Genomic DNA, 12,590 nt, shown 5'->3' on the forward strand with positions numbered 1-12,590 from the left:
TTGACGGAGACAGCGTGACGGGAGAGGCGTTGACGGAGACAGCGTTGATGGAGAGGCGTTGACGCGAGCGGCGTTGACGAACGAGGCGCTGACGGAGAACACGTTGACGGTGACGGGGTGACGGAGGAAGAGTTAACGCAGAAACGTTGACGGAGAAGGCGTTGACGGAGACGGGGTGACGGAGAAAGGGGTGACGAAGACGGGGTGTGACGACGAGGCGTAGACGGAGACGGGGTGACGGAGAGGGGTGGACGGAGAAGCGTTGACGGAGACGGGGTGACGGAGAAAGGGGTGACGAAGACGGTGTGACGGAGAAAGGGGTGACGAAGACGGTGTGACGCACACGGCAGCGACGGCAAGGACGGCAAAGTAACTGCCACACCAGTGGCGGCAAAACCGGTGGGAACGCAGGGGACGGGGGCGGCAGGGGGGAAGACGAAGACGGCAACATCTGGTGGTGGTGGTGGTGGTAGTGGTAAGGCTGGTGCGACTCCCGCAGGCGGCAAGGAGAAGGCACCGAAGGCGAAGACCGCAACAGAAGATAATTGTGAATGGAGGAGCGTATTGGATAAAGCGCACATGGGACTACACGTAATGGGTAGATATAGTGTAAGTTACAATGGGAAGGACTATACAACGAGAGAGGGCGAGGATAATTTATTACAGGGGATTTATTAATGAGACATATGCACCTATAGAGGTATCAATGCCTTCCTTGGGAAGAATGGAAGTGACACATCAACATGCGCGTTTCTTCATTTTCCGGCCCAACATGTAGACGGAAGAATGGACAAGGGTAAAGAACGTACTGGATGCATTTGCGGAACATATGCAGAGGTACGAGGATCTCATGGCGCACGTAGGTGCAAATTGTAATAATGCTTATTGGGAAGATTTCACACAAGGGCAACACCATGCTGGACAGAGAGTAGCAGACATGATGAGATGCAGAATCATGTCAGGGGCCTTATGGTTTGCGAATGAAGCACGGAACCGTGGGGAGCAGGATACAGAGGACGAAAGGCGAAGATGCGACGTGGCCCATGTTTTTGGACACTTACTAAAAACACAATATTGTAAGGATAAGACGCCATGGCCAAGAGGTGTCGAGTATGCATACAAAGCAATGAGAAATATGGGCAACACGGTAAATGGAACAGAGGGATTAAAGGGTCCCGTTGTGGACGGAAAGTGCAACATATGTGGGTACGAGCGTAGTCGGACGACACCCGGAATAATAAATGGAGACATGGCCACATGGTTACTTGTGCAATGGAGAGTCATGGACAAATTAACCCACATGGAACGCACAATGGATTGCACTAAAGATTGGGCAGAATATCAATTACAGCCAGGGAAGGCCGGCACAATTACAGCTAAGGATGAGGCCCGGAAGAAAAAACTGGACGCCGTAAAGGAGGAGGCACAAGAGACAGCAGAAGACATAGTTAAAAAGCTGCAGGACGAAGTGAAGGTAGTATTAGATGACTTAGGAAATTGTACGGCACCGCGCGATAACGAATGCGTGAAGCAGCTATTCGAGAAAGAAATTCAAGCACGGGCAGGTAAGACTACTATTACGAATACGTGGCCTCATAGGCATATACAGCCTCACACGAATACGAATATACGGACCGTACCGATACGGTATAACATTAATACACGGCCCGAACGGTACAGCTACCGCTGGCACGCACATGGATGACGCCACCACAACAACACGCGGCGGGAACACAACGCAAGTACGCACGGCGGCACAGCACCACACTTCGTTCACGTTCCGCGGCGGCGACGGAGTTTAGACGAGTGTAGCGGACTGCAGCGACGGCCACTGTGTAGACGAGGTGTGTGTGCGGTGGCCACGACGGCATCGGCGATGAGCGTGTAGCGATGGCGGCGAGCGCACCGTACCGCGGAGCGGTAGTGTAGATGAGGTGTGTGTGTGCGGCGACGGCCACCACGGCAGCAGTAGCTACGACGGCGAGTGTGCAGCGCGCATGCATGTAGAGTGTGCGGAATTTATGGATATAAGGGCATTATATGTGGATCGTTTGTTTACAGAACCTATGGAAAGTAAAGGGCACCCGTTGTTGTTGTTACGGATGCTATTGTAACGAGCCATAGTGTTACAGTGGAAATAATTACACCTTCTGCGAGACTTCTGATGTTTATCACAAATTTTTTAAGTTAGCAGAAAAATTAAAAAACATTTTATACATTATGAAAGTACTTACTATACATATTGGGCTTATGGTAACCATTATATATTATATATAGGACACAAAATACGCATGCATTATATACATATAAAATGTAGTAGGACATACGCCATTTTTCTCTCTAAATTATGTTTCCTACCTTGTAATACCCATGAACAACTCAGTATATCAACAAACAGTACAACATATGCATACGAAAAACTATGTATATTAGGAAAAATGTACAAACAACATTATAATGTAGAAAGCGGAACAAAAAACGTAAATGCTACAAAACCGTGAATGCACTCTATCATAGACATAGTACATAGTATCATACAGAAAAATGTCGGTCCAATAAATGCCTAGGAACATACCACAACATTGATGTTGTTTACCAACAGCAGCATAATGAAGGTATTTACGATTATGCTGGCACCGTCGGTTTCAAAGTGCTTTCGGTTTCTCGGATTCTCATGGCTTTTCAGGGGTTTCCTTCTTCGCGGATGCTTCCGATTTCTTAGGTACTTCCGGTTTTTCGGATTCTCCTGGCTTTTTCGGTGCATCCTGCTTGTCGGGCGTCTCCGGTTTCTTTGGTGTTTCCCCGTTCTTAGGTGCGTCCTGCTTCTCGGGTACTTCTGTTTTCTTAGGTGCTTCCGCTTCTTTGGGTGCGTCCGGTGTCTTTGGTACTTCTGGTTTCTTATGTGCTTCCAGTTTTTCGGATTCTCCTGCTGTGCCCGGTGCTTCCTTCTTCGTAGGTCCTCCCTGTTTCTGAAATGTTCCTGGCTCTTTAAGTGCTTCCTGTTTCTTATTTACTTCTCCTTTTTTTTCCGTTTCTGTGGGAGCTTCCTTCTTCTCCTTCTTCTTGTTCTTCCAAATTTTATCCAATAAACATTTCCCTGTCTTCGAGCGGCAGAAACATAGTAGCACACACAAATACATAATTATACAAAGTATGGGAATTCCAGAAAAGGCAGTGAGCGAAAGAAGAAGATCAGTTAGTGAGCTCAAGCTGGACAGCATGGAGGAATGAATAATGGACATAAAGAATGAATACAGGAGTGTGGACAATACTATAAGTATTGACCATGCTGTTCTCCCCATTTTAAAACGTTTCAATTTCTGACAACATTCCTTCAGCTTGTTCTGCGCTGTTGCACCCTGTGGCTTCTTCTTTACAGGTACTGGATTCTTGACGTGCACCTTGGGTTTAAATTTTCTCCGCATATCATCGAACACCGTGTTCTTCACGGGACTACCCGTCGCACGACCGTCGTAACAATTACGTGTGCCTCGTGTCCACACATCCGTTGCATCACGCAACGACACGGTGGGCGTTCCAACGGTAGTCCCATCTATCGTGTCAATGTGGCTTGCGCCATTAGTCGATGATGTGCCTATTGTACTCGCCTAACACGAATATACAAAAAAAGGGGGAATACATGGGTTTGTTGTGGTGTATATAGGATGATGTGGAACGTGAAAATAAATGGAAGGAAGGTAGTTCTACAATTGTTAGGAAGGAGTTAGGAGCTTATCACAATAAATGTGGTAACTCCCAAAAAAATACAATTGTTATTATCATACACCGTCAGCAATTTGCCCAAAACACAGGGCTAAAAGGAATATAGAAAGTTTCCAAATCAACATCATTGTGTTCCGTTTTTTTCCTTCCGTGTACAAAATGCTAGAAGTGGCGATATGTTGTTTATACGTATGAACTACAGAAATACTATTTTCTCTTCTTCCACATGTACGTGTATAGATTATGCGTGTAATACTTTTCTTCATCGGCCAATAGTGAACATTGATAAAATCAATTGCGTACGAAATATACTATTCTTACCTAGGTATGTACATATAAATTACATGAAGTATACATATGCATCATAATATAAATAAAGAATAAGAGAAAGTGCATAAGAACCCCGGATAACCCATTCTTGGTACATATTGTACGACGTAAAAGTTGACTAAAGGGGTCAACATCTTTCACAAACCTAACACGGGCTCATGTGCACTATGTCGCCGTGTTAACGGTGTAGTGGGAGCAAACAGCATATTCAAGAGAGCAAAATTCCATATGTGAAAGAACACTTTACTATGTTAAATTAGGTATAAGAGTGAGGAAGTTAGTAACAACAGAATAAATTATACCCCTTTTACATATACGAACGGCGTCAAAATTTTTTTTTTGCAAGTGTAGAGCTGTGGGCTCAAAGTCACATGGTGTCAGTGTTTTGGGGGGGGTTGTTATTGTCCCGTATTCGCATAATTATACATGTATATCGTGGCCGTTTATTATTTATGGGGGTCGTCATTTATAACGTGCTCAGATTTATTACGCGTAGTGATAAATAATAATTGCTGAAATATTGTTTCACAAGGTTCTTATGCGTGTATACCCGCATCTGTATCTTCTTTTTTCAAAAAGTGTGAAGGGATTTAATTAGGAATGTAACAAATATATATATAAAGGATAAGTATGGTGAAATTGTTGGCTTAGGGCTTAAGGTTTCAGGATTATGTGATTGCGGAATATCGATTTAAGATGCGGGGTGCAAGGCTTACGGATTTAATATTGTAAGGTTCAGGAATGCGTATTCAGCATTCCGGGTTGTGGATTCAAGATTAAGGGTTTAATGTTCGCAGTTTACGAACTTTAGGACGCTTAACATTTTAGGGCTTTTTTTTTTTTTGTTTTTTACAGTAATATACCATTATGTTTACAGGAGTTATACGTACGAATCTGATACTGTATGCCATCGCACTCATATACATTTCCCCCTAATACCTAAGTATCTAATATATTGTGTCGAACGCGCCCAACGTCAGTTGCCGCCAATGTACCATGTATCCGGCATTGAAGCACGCACGTCTATAGTAGGTTTGTTTTCTTCTTTTTTCTTTTTTTTTTTCTTTGTTTTTTTTTTTCTTCTTTTTAAAGTTAGTATTGCGTGTTTTTTCTTGTTGGAGTCACGTCCAAATAGTAGGTTGGTTATTGTTCCTTTTGGGAACATTGTTGCCGTGAAACGCATGTGCATTTCCAGTCGGTTATATTTGTGGTTGCTTGTGCGTTGTGTGTTGTGTTTTGTGTGTGTGTTGTGCGTGTGTTGCGTGTGCGCTTGTGTGAGTGCATGCTTACCTTCCAAAGGGAATAACCAAGAAGGGCGACGGTGACGACGGACAGGAAGAAGAGTACGGGAGTAGTGGCGGTAAGGACGTCGGCGGTTAGGTCGGGTCCATCGGGGCCACTGAGCGAAGGATTGCGTGGACGTATGTTGTCCTTATCCATAGAACCGGGATTTGTAGGTTTTCCTTCCGGTGGTACATATCCCCCCGGTACATTATTTATCCTGGATCCGGGTCCTACGTCTATTTTGATATCACCGGATACTTTGTTCAGTACTCCTTTTGCGCTCGCCCTTTCCTTGGCCTCATATTGCTCCTCCTGCTCCACCTCAGCCTTCCTTCTTTCTTCCTCTTCGGCCTGCTTTGCGCGCTCTCTTGCGGCCTGCTCTGTGGCTTCCTGTTGGACCTTCTCTTGATCCTCCTCTGCTTCATTCTTCTCAGTGCCCTTTATTCCATTTCCGGAGTTAATAACATTGTCCTCGCCTGAAGCATGCGGCGGAAGAAGGATAACGAAGAAACTAAAGTTTCTAAGGTGGTTGGCGAAATGGTTGACGGACATTGAGCGTGATTGTGGTCGGTCGTGGTTGGTCCCTGATGGTTGACCACATGGTTGGCACCATGGTGCCACCGGCACGGCAGCGTCGAAGCAGGAGATGGGGCGATGGGGTAAGGTGCCACCCCGGGGAAAAGACTCTCTCTCGCTCCCACACAACACACAACACACACAACACACACAACACACAAAACACACACTGTGTGTGTGTCTGTCTGTCTGCTTCGACGTCTACGTCGACGTGTACATGCAGCGGCCGACCCATCGCTCTGCGTGCCGCTCATTCTCATTCGACGTTTGGTTTCTCTCTCGCCCTCTGTCGGTGTTGTCTCTCACTCTCTCGCCGGAAATTGTTGTTTTTTTTTTTTTTTTTTTTTTTTGTGTGCTTCTAATGTTATTTCGGGTGTTTATTTTCACTATGGTGCATAGGAATTGTTACCTGGTGCAGGATCAGAGGGAGGTAGAGGTGTACTAGGGGGAACTCCCAACTCGGAATCTGGAGTGCACCCGAGGCTTACGCTAACGCTGGATCCGTGCGTAATCGTACTGGTGGAACTCTCTGTACACGTATTACCTGTTGGTGGTGTAGGAGGTGGGGGTTGTTGTCCAGGTCCTGGTCCCTGACCCGGTCCTTGCCCGGATGCTCCTGGTGCCGGTGCGGACTCATCGGACCTGGCCACTCCCTCTTCCCCTGTCCCTTTTGTCGGTCCTTGCTTCTCCGGAATAACCTCCTTTGTTACTGCTGGTACTGTAGCTGGTGGTGCTTCCGGTTTCTTGCCTCCTGCAAATGAAGAAAGGCACAAAAACGACAAAATGATACCACAAGGCCACACGTGGTACAGAAAGAAGGGGCCGGGACGGGGCGCGACGATGGGGTCAGGTAGCGGCCGCGTATGATCCGCCGCGATGCAGTGGGTCGATGCATTGGGCCGGCTGCATGGGTCGGTGCAGTGGGTCGAGGTAGGACGCAGTTTACTCGGTGAACTTGGGCTAGATGGTAGCAGTACAACTTTTATTTGGTGTCGCCGTCCCGCTGCATCCCTCGTCCGTTGCCTCACCGCCGCGTGTGCGTTGTTGTTGTTGGCGGCGGCATCCATATTCGTGCCATCCGTATCTGTACCGTACGGGCCGCATGGGTAGCACCGTGTGTGTGTATTCGTTTTCTTACCTGCTAGGTCTTTAATTTTCTGGTTCACTATCTTTGTAACCTCTGCAAAAGCTGTCTTCGTCTGCGTCCTTACTTTTTCCTCCGTTTGCTTTACCTCAGGCAGTGTGTTGGTAATGTCCGGGTCTGTGTCTGTAACACCCTGACTTTGTTTATACTTTTTCCAATCCTTTTCACAGGGCAGCTGTTGCTCTATGTGTGCTATTTCGCCCATTATTCCTTCCGTTACGAACCATTCTGCTATGTGCCCATTTATTATTCCCAGCTGCGTGTGACTACCTTCATAGCCACATTGTTTGCATGTTCCATCCATAACAGGACCAGAAAATAGTATGTTACCATGCTTGTCCTTGTGCATTTTCTTCATTGTTTTCCAGGCATATTCTACACCCCTCTTCCATCCTTGTGTTTTACAATACTGATGCTTGAGCATGTATCCAAATACATGGGCTACCTCACACCTGAACTTTTCGTACAATTTATCGTCATCGGTTTTCTGTGCTTTCTCACTATTGCCATGTTTTCCCTGCTTGTTCGCAAAGAACAGTGCTGTGCTCATAAGTCTACACCTTACGACGTCTGCTACCGTTTGTCCCTTATATTGATGAGTATCACCGAAATCATCCCAACCTGTATTAGCGCAGTTGGCACCGTATGCATCCATCTGATCCGTGTTCTGCTGCATATAATCAATAAAGGCCTGCAACACGGCCTTCAAAGCCTTGAGTTCTGCACTCTGTATGATGTACATGGGAATATGGGAATATGCATGACTACATTTCATGTGTATTTTACCCACCAGGAGCGTGGACACTCTGATATATACATGTAACTGTATTAATAGGTTTTTCTTCGTGTTCTTCCCTGTTTCCGTCACCGAAACTTACATCATAATGCTGCAGCACGTGTACGTGCCTGCTCTTGCCTTCCAATATGCTCTGCCATGGACAATTATCGTCTGTTGCTGCCTTCTTCCCCTTCTCTCCTCCAGCACCTCCACCACGACGACCACCACCACCACCAGACGATGTCGTCGTCATGCCACTGCCCGATGTGGTCGTCGTCCCCGATCCCGGTGTCACCGTTCCTGCCGGTGTCGCCGCTACTGGTGCTGGCTTGACCGGCTTGGCTGGTGCTGGTTTGTCGCCATGGGCGTGGTTGGCGACGGCCCCACCTCCATGACCTGCATGATCGTTTTCTGACCTGCCCGGTGTTGATGATGTTGTGGTCTGTGTTTCCCCCGGTGATTGTCCGTGTTCCTGTGGAGTTTTCGAAGCGGAGTCCTTGCCCTGCTTCACCGTCTTTATTATAGTCTCCATACTTGTTCCCTCTGGGGATTTATCTATTTCCTGCAATATGTCCTTCACTGTGTTCTCTATTTCTTGCCCCACTTCCTCAATTTTTTTATTCGCTTCGGCCTGTATGTCTTGTGCACTCTTGTCTCTTTGTACCGTACAATCCGGCCCCAATACTCCTACCTGCCCATCTGTCAAGTATCCCTTATTCCTGTCAAGCCATCTGTGCATTATTTCTGCTAAATTCCAATATTGCGTGTTTTGTGACCTCTGCCTGGTGCCGTCCTTCCTGTCCTCCTTCTCGCATTCCATATTGGGCTCCTTCTGTTCTCCGTCCCGTACCAAATGCTGCGCAGCCTTAAATGCATTCCTGGCACCATCCGTTCTCAAACATTTTTCTCCTATTATTCTTTTCATAAATATATTTACTAAAATACATTTCATATATGGCATTACGCCATCTGCTGCCGCTGTATTGTCCAGGTCCGCGGGGCCCATAGGGGTTACATCGAATTTAATGCCATGTTTAAAACCTAATGCTTTAAGTGCTAGCCAGCACACAGCTTTGTCCTTCTCACTGAATGTTTCCCCCTGCGCCTGCGCATTTCCAGCCGGCGCTTGGTCCATCTGACACAGTAAATCTATCATTGTATCATCGTTCGCGTCCTCCATATGTTGTGTAAACGTCTGCCATACTGTGTTCACATGTTCCCAGAAAGTTTTCTGTAGGTACATGGTTCAAGATATATGCATATATTAACTATACTACGTTCACTAGTTACCGTTCCTATATATAACTGTTCAAGTCATTACACTGTCCCCTGTTCTATATATATATAGCCGTGCCTCGGACAGAACTTGCAGGAGCTGATAATGTGAACGTGCACATGTTGCTTGCTCTACGTTCTCATGCTGCCCTAATATATTCATGTGTGCCTATGTAGGTGTTCCCGCTAAGTCCTCATATATGTGCACTTACCTGAAAATCCTTATCATCCTTCCTCACGCCTGATTCCCCCTTCCCAATGTATTCCTTCCATAATATATCTAAATAGTGGGCCATGCTGTCCCAAATTAGATTACATAAGATGTCGATTCATGGGCTTGGTCACGTAAATTGTGCATTAACTGAACACTACCCCGCAGAACTACAATTTGCGTCATAGGTGCTTTAGTTGCTGCATACTTAGATTATCCCGTCCTTACTGTATCCCTCAATAGCAATACTGTGAACATAAATCCTGGACCCGAGGAACCCTTAACCACAAATACCCCCCCTTTCACAACAACTACCCGCAATGAACAAAAACTACCCCCCTTAGCAACAAATACCCTCCCTAACAACAAATATGTCCTCTAACAACAATACCGTTAAAAACCAGTATCCCCTATACACTAAAGCGCAGTATAACAACAACATCAATTCGTCCTTGTGCATCCTGCCGTCGTTGCCGCGTACTTGAACCGCTGACTCGGCCGCGTTTGCTCGACGCGTTTGCTCGGAGATACAAGGTCTCCCTCCTTTCTTGCCCTCGGCACAACTCTTACTCGGCTACTTCGTCGAATCCGTCTTGCACTTGGCCGCGGTGGCTCGGAGACAATGGTCCGCCGTCGTGCACGCGGCCGCTTTGGTCGACGCGTTTGCTCGGAGAGACAATCCTCCTCCTTCGTCCACTCGGCTACGTCGTCGACTCGGTGTTGCACTTGGCCGCGTGGGTCGACGCGGTTGCTCGGAGAGACAATCCTCCTCCTTCTTACACACGGCTACTTCCTCGGACAATGGGTGTACCCGGCCGCGTGTGCTCGGAGAGGCAATCTCTCCTTATACTCGAATGCGTAGTCGCGTGCTATATTAGTGCTGCACTATACCCGTAGAATGCACGTGCTCATCTGTTAATAATTAACTTCACATAAAGGAGAATACTACCGCGTCATATTATTCATGTAAAGCTACGTTTTATATGCATGTGACCTGTAACACCGTGTCCCCATGGTCATATTAAAAGAAGTTGACTACATAACAACAAACAAAAAAAAACAAAAGCACAAGACAGCAGAACAGAGCAGAAAAAAAAAGACGGTATAGAATAATGTACACCCGAAATATATTATGTATACGACATAATGAAGTAAAAGTGGTGTACGGTTAGCATGCGTTATGTCCCATGCATATGGCGCGTCATACTAATGTCAGAGCTTCTCCAATAGGTCATCCACATATAACTCCTTCTCGTGCAGACGGCTTTCAAGCTCGCACTGTTCTATGACTAATGCCAGGATCAGTGTCCATGTGTGAGCGGTTAACGGTTTTTTCATGTAAGGTTGCGTATGCAGTGGTTGGGGCCGTCGTACATCGCTCAGTCGTAGTATATCTTCTGCTGCCAGTACTTGTTCCACTTCTAAGTCTTTTTCGACTCCAGGTACTTCGCCTTTGTCCGGTACTGTCTCCTCCGCCACAGTATTCAACAAATGTGGAAACCACTCTTCTTCACTATACATACGCATTTGCCGATGTTGTTGCGCTACCCACTGTTTCCACAATCGCAGTTTGTTCATCGGCGGGGTGGCTGCTGCAACGAAGGCACGCTGCCCGTTGTCGTCGGTTGCCGAATGTTGTTGATAATATTGTGTCCACCCACATTTTAAGGCGTGGAACCACGGCTGCGTCGTGCACTCCCGCAGCATATGTTTGTTGCGGTCAATCCAAGGGATCCACTTTGTGTGCCAGGTGGGGGCCGAGTTCGCCTCCCTGTGGTTGGAATTAGCACGACTCTGTTCTGAATCTAACTGTATGGTTTCCATACAACTCCATGGATCGGGGTCATCATCTGGACAAGGGTCCGTTGCTAACGGTATAGTTTCCATGCAACTCCATGGATCGTCGTCATTAGCTGCAGATGGATGCTTTCCGTCGGACTCGGTGGGTGGATCCACGGGGGAGGAAACATGGTTTCCTGATGAAGCCTCGTTTGGGATAGCAGTATCCGGGGAACCACTATGTCCGTTGTTGCCCCCCATAAACTCTTCAACGAGTATCTGCAAATAGTCGTCTTTGACGTCTTCCCAATCTGTCGCTTCACATTCGTTGAGCACTTCTAGATGTAGCTCGATGATCGTGCGCTTATGCACGCGCGGTTGACGTCGTCGTCGTCGCTCCGCAGCAGATGCAGGTTGCCTATCCCTAATCATGTTGTAACCGTAATCGCGTGGCGGCAGTGCGCCGCGTTGCAGATGCTCCAATATGTCTGCGTCGAGTGGCGGTGACGGCACGTCACGAACGGTTCGAAACTTTCGTCGTCGTTGTTTTCCGAGGTGCGCAAAGTACTAATCAAAAAAAAAGAGCAAAAGGGCGGATGAGCAGAACATGGATTTGTTGGCATCATCATTTAAGGGCGCTCCGTAGAAACACACTCTTATGGTGCATATTGCGGATTTTCATATACGGCGTCGTGTAAGGTACTTACCTTCCAGAGGGAATAACCAAGAAGGGCGACGGCGACGGAAGTGAGAAAAAACAGAACGGGAGTAGTGGCGGTAAGGACCGCGGCGGTTAGATCGGGGACAGCAGAGTCACCTTGAGTTGCAGCCGATGTAGTGGATGATCCGGGTGTTGTGATAGGTGGTGTAAATCCACTGCCTACGGCAATTCTTATGTTATTTGGAAATATGTTGTCCAAATCGAAAGAGGGCACTCCACCGTTACTATTGTTGCCGCTGGACCCCGCCTGACCGTCCCCATTCAGATCCGCTTTTGGTTTGGGTGGGTCTAGCTTTGGAGGGGGGTCATCGGTGCCGCCATCGACGGGGGCATCGCCTGAACATGTGGTGAATGGGGAGACAGGGAAAGGGAAGGAAGAAGTATGATGAAACTGAAGGTTTGAAGTGGATGCATGGTTATCGTTGGTCGCTCATCGTTCACGGTTGATAGCATGGGTGCCACGGTGCGAACGGTGGTTGGCTGGTGCCACCCCAGGGAAAAGACTCTCGTTCTCCCACACACAACATAACACACAACACAACACACACAGACACAGTGTGTGTGTGTCTGTTGACGTCTACGTGGCTACCTGTCTACGTCTACATCCAGCGGCCGACCCATCGCTCTGTCGTTCTGCCGGTTTCACTCTCATTCGACGTTTGGTTTCACTCTCATTCGACGTTTGGTTTCTCTCTTCCTCTCTCCGTGGTGCCTCTCCCGCTCTCTCTCCGGAAAAGTTGTTTCTTTTTTTTTTGTGTCCTCTTGTATG

At 47.3% G+C, this 12,590-nt stretch overlaps 3 protein-coding genes across 3 annotated transcripts in view; 1 reads left to right on the forward strand and 2 right to left on the reverse strand.

The window, feature by feature from the left end:
* AK88_05177 (uncharacterized protein) overlaps nucleotides 1-1,705 on the forward strand; it is a gene marked incomplete at both ends in the record, with an annotated part of 6,296 nt that extends 4,591 nt beyond the window's left edge. The window contains one exon of the mRNA XM_012482779.1: nucleotides 779-1,705. Within this exon, the coding sequence (XP_012338202.1) occupies nucleotides 779-1,705 (927 nt within the window). The remainder of the gene's footprint in view (nucleotides 1-778) is intronic.
* A 967-nt stretch (nucleotides 1,706-2,672) lies between these two features.
* Nucleotides 2,673-9,406, reverse strand: AK88_05178 (uncharacterized protein; the record flags this gene model as incomplete). Its single annotated transcript, XM_012482780.1, has 6 exons — nucleotides 2,673-3,608; nucleotides 5,344-5,813; nucleotides 6,323-6,664; nucleotides 7,052-7,784; nucleotides 7,936-9,066; nucleotides 9,323-9,406. 6 exons carry the CDS (start codon nucleotides 9,404-9,406, stop codon nucleotides 2,673-2,675), a joined length of 3,696 nt encoding a protein of 1,231 aa, XP_012338203.1.
* Nucleotides 9,407-10,533: 1,127 nt separating this feature from the next.
* Nucleotides 10,534-12,590, reverse strand: part of AK88_05179 (uncharacterized protein) — a gene marked incomplete at both ends in the record, with an annotated part of 5,513 nt that continues 3,456 nt past the window's right edge. The window contains 2 exons of the mRNA XM_012482781.1: nucleotides 10,534-11,463; nucleotides 11,985-12,157. Of these exons, the coding sequence (XP_012338204.1) occupies nucleotides 10,534-11,463; nucleotides 11,985-12,157 (1,103 nt within the window). The remainder of the gene's footprint in view (nucleotides 11,464-11,984; nucleotides 12,158-12,590) is intronic.

This window comes from Plasmodium fragile, assembly GCF_000956335.1.
Source record: "Plasmodium fragile strain nilgiri unplaced genomic scaffold supercont1.100, whole genome shotgun sequence".
NCBI classification, from domain to species: Eukaryota; Apicomplexa; class Aconoidasida; order Haemosporida; family Plasmodiidae; genus Plasmodium; species Plasmodium fragile.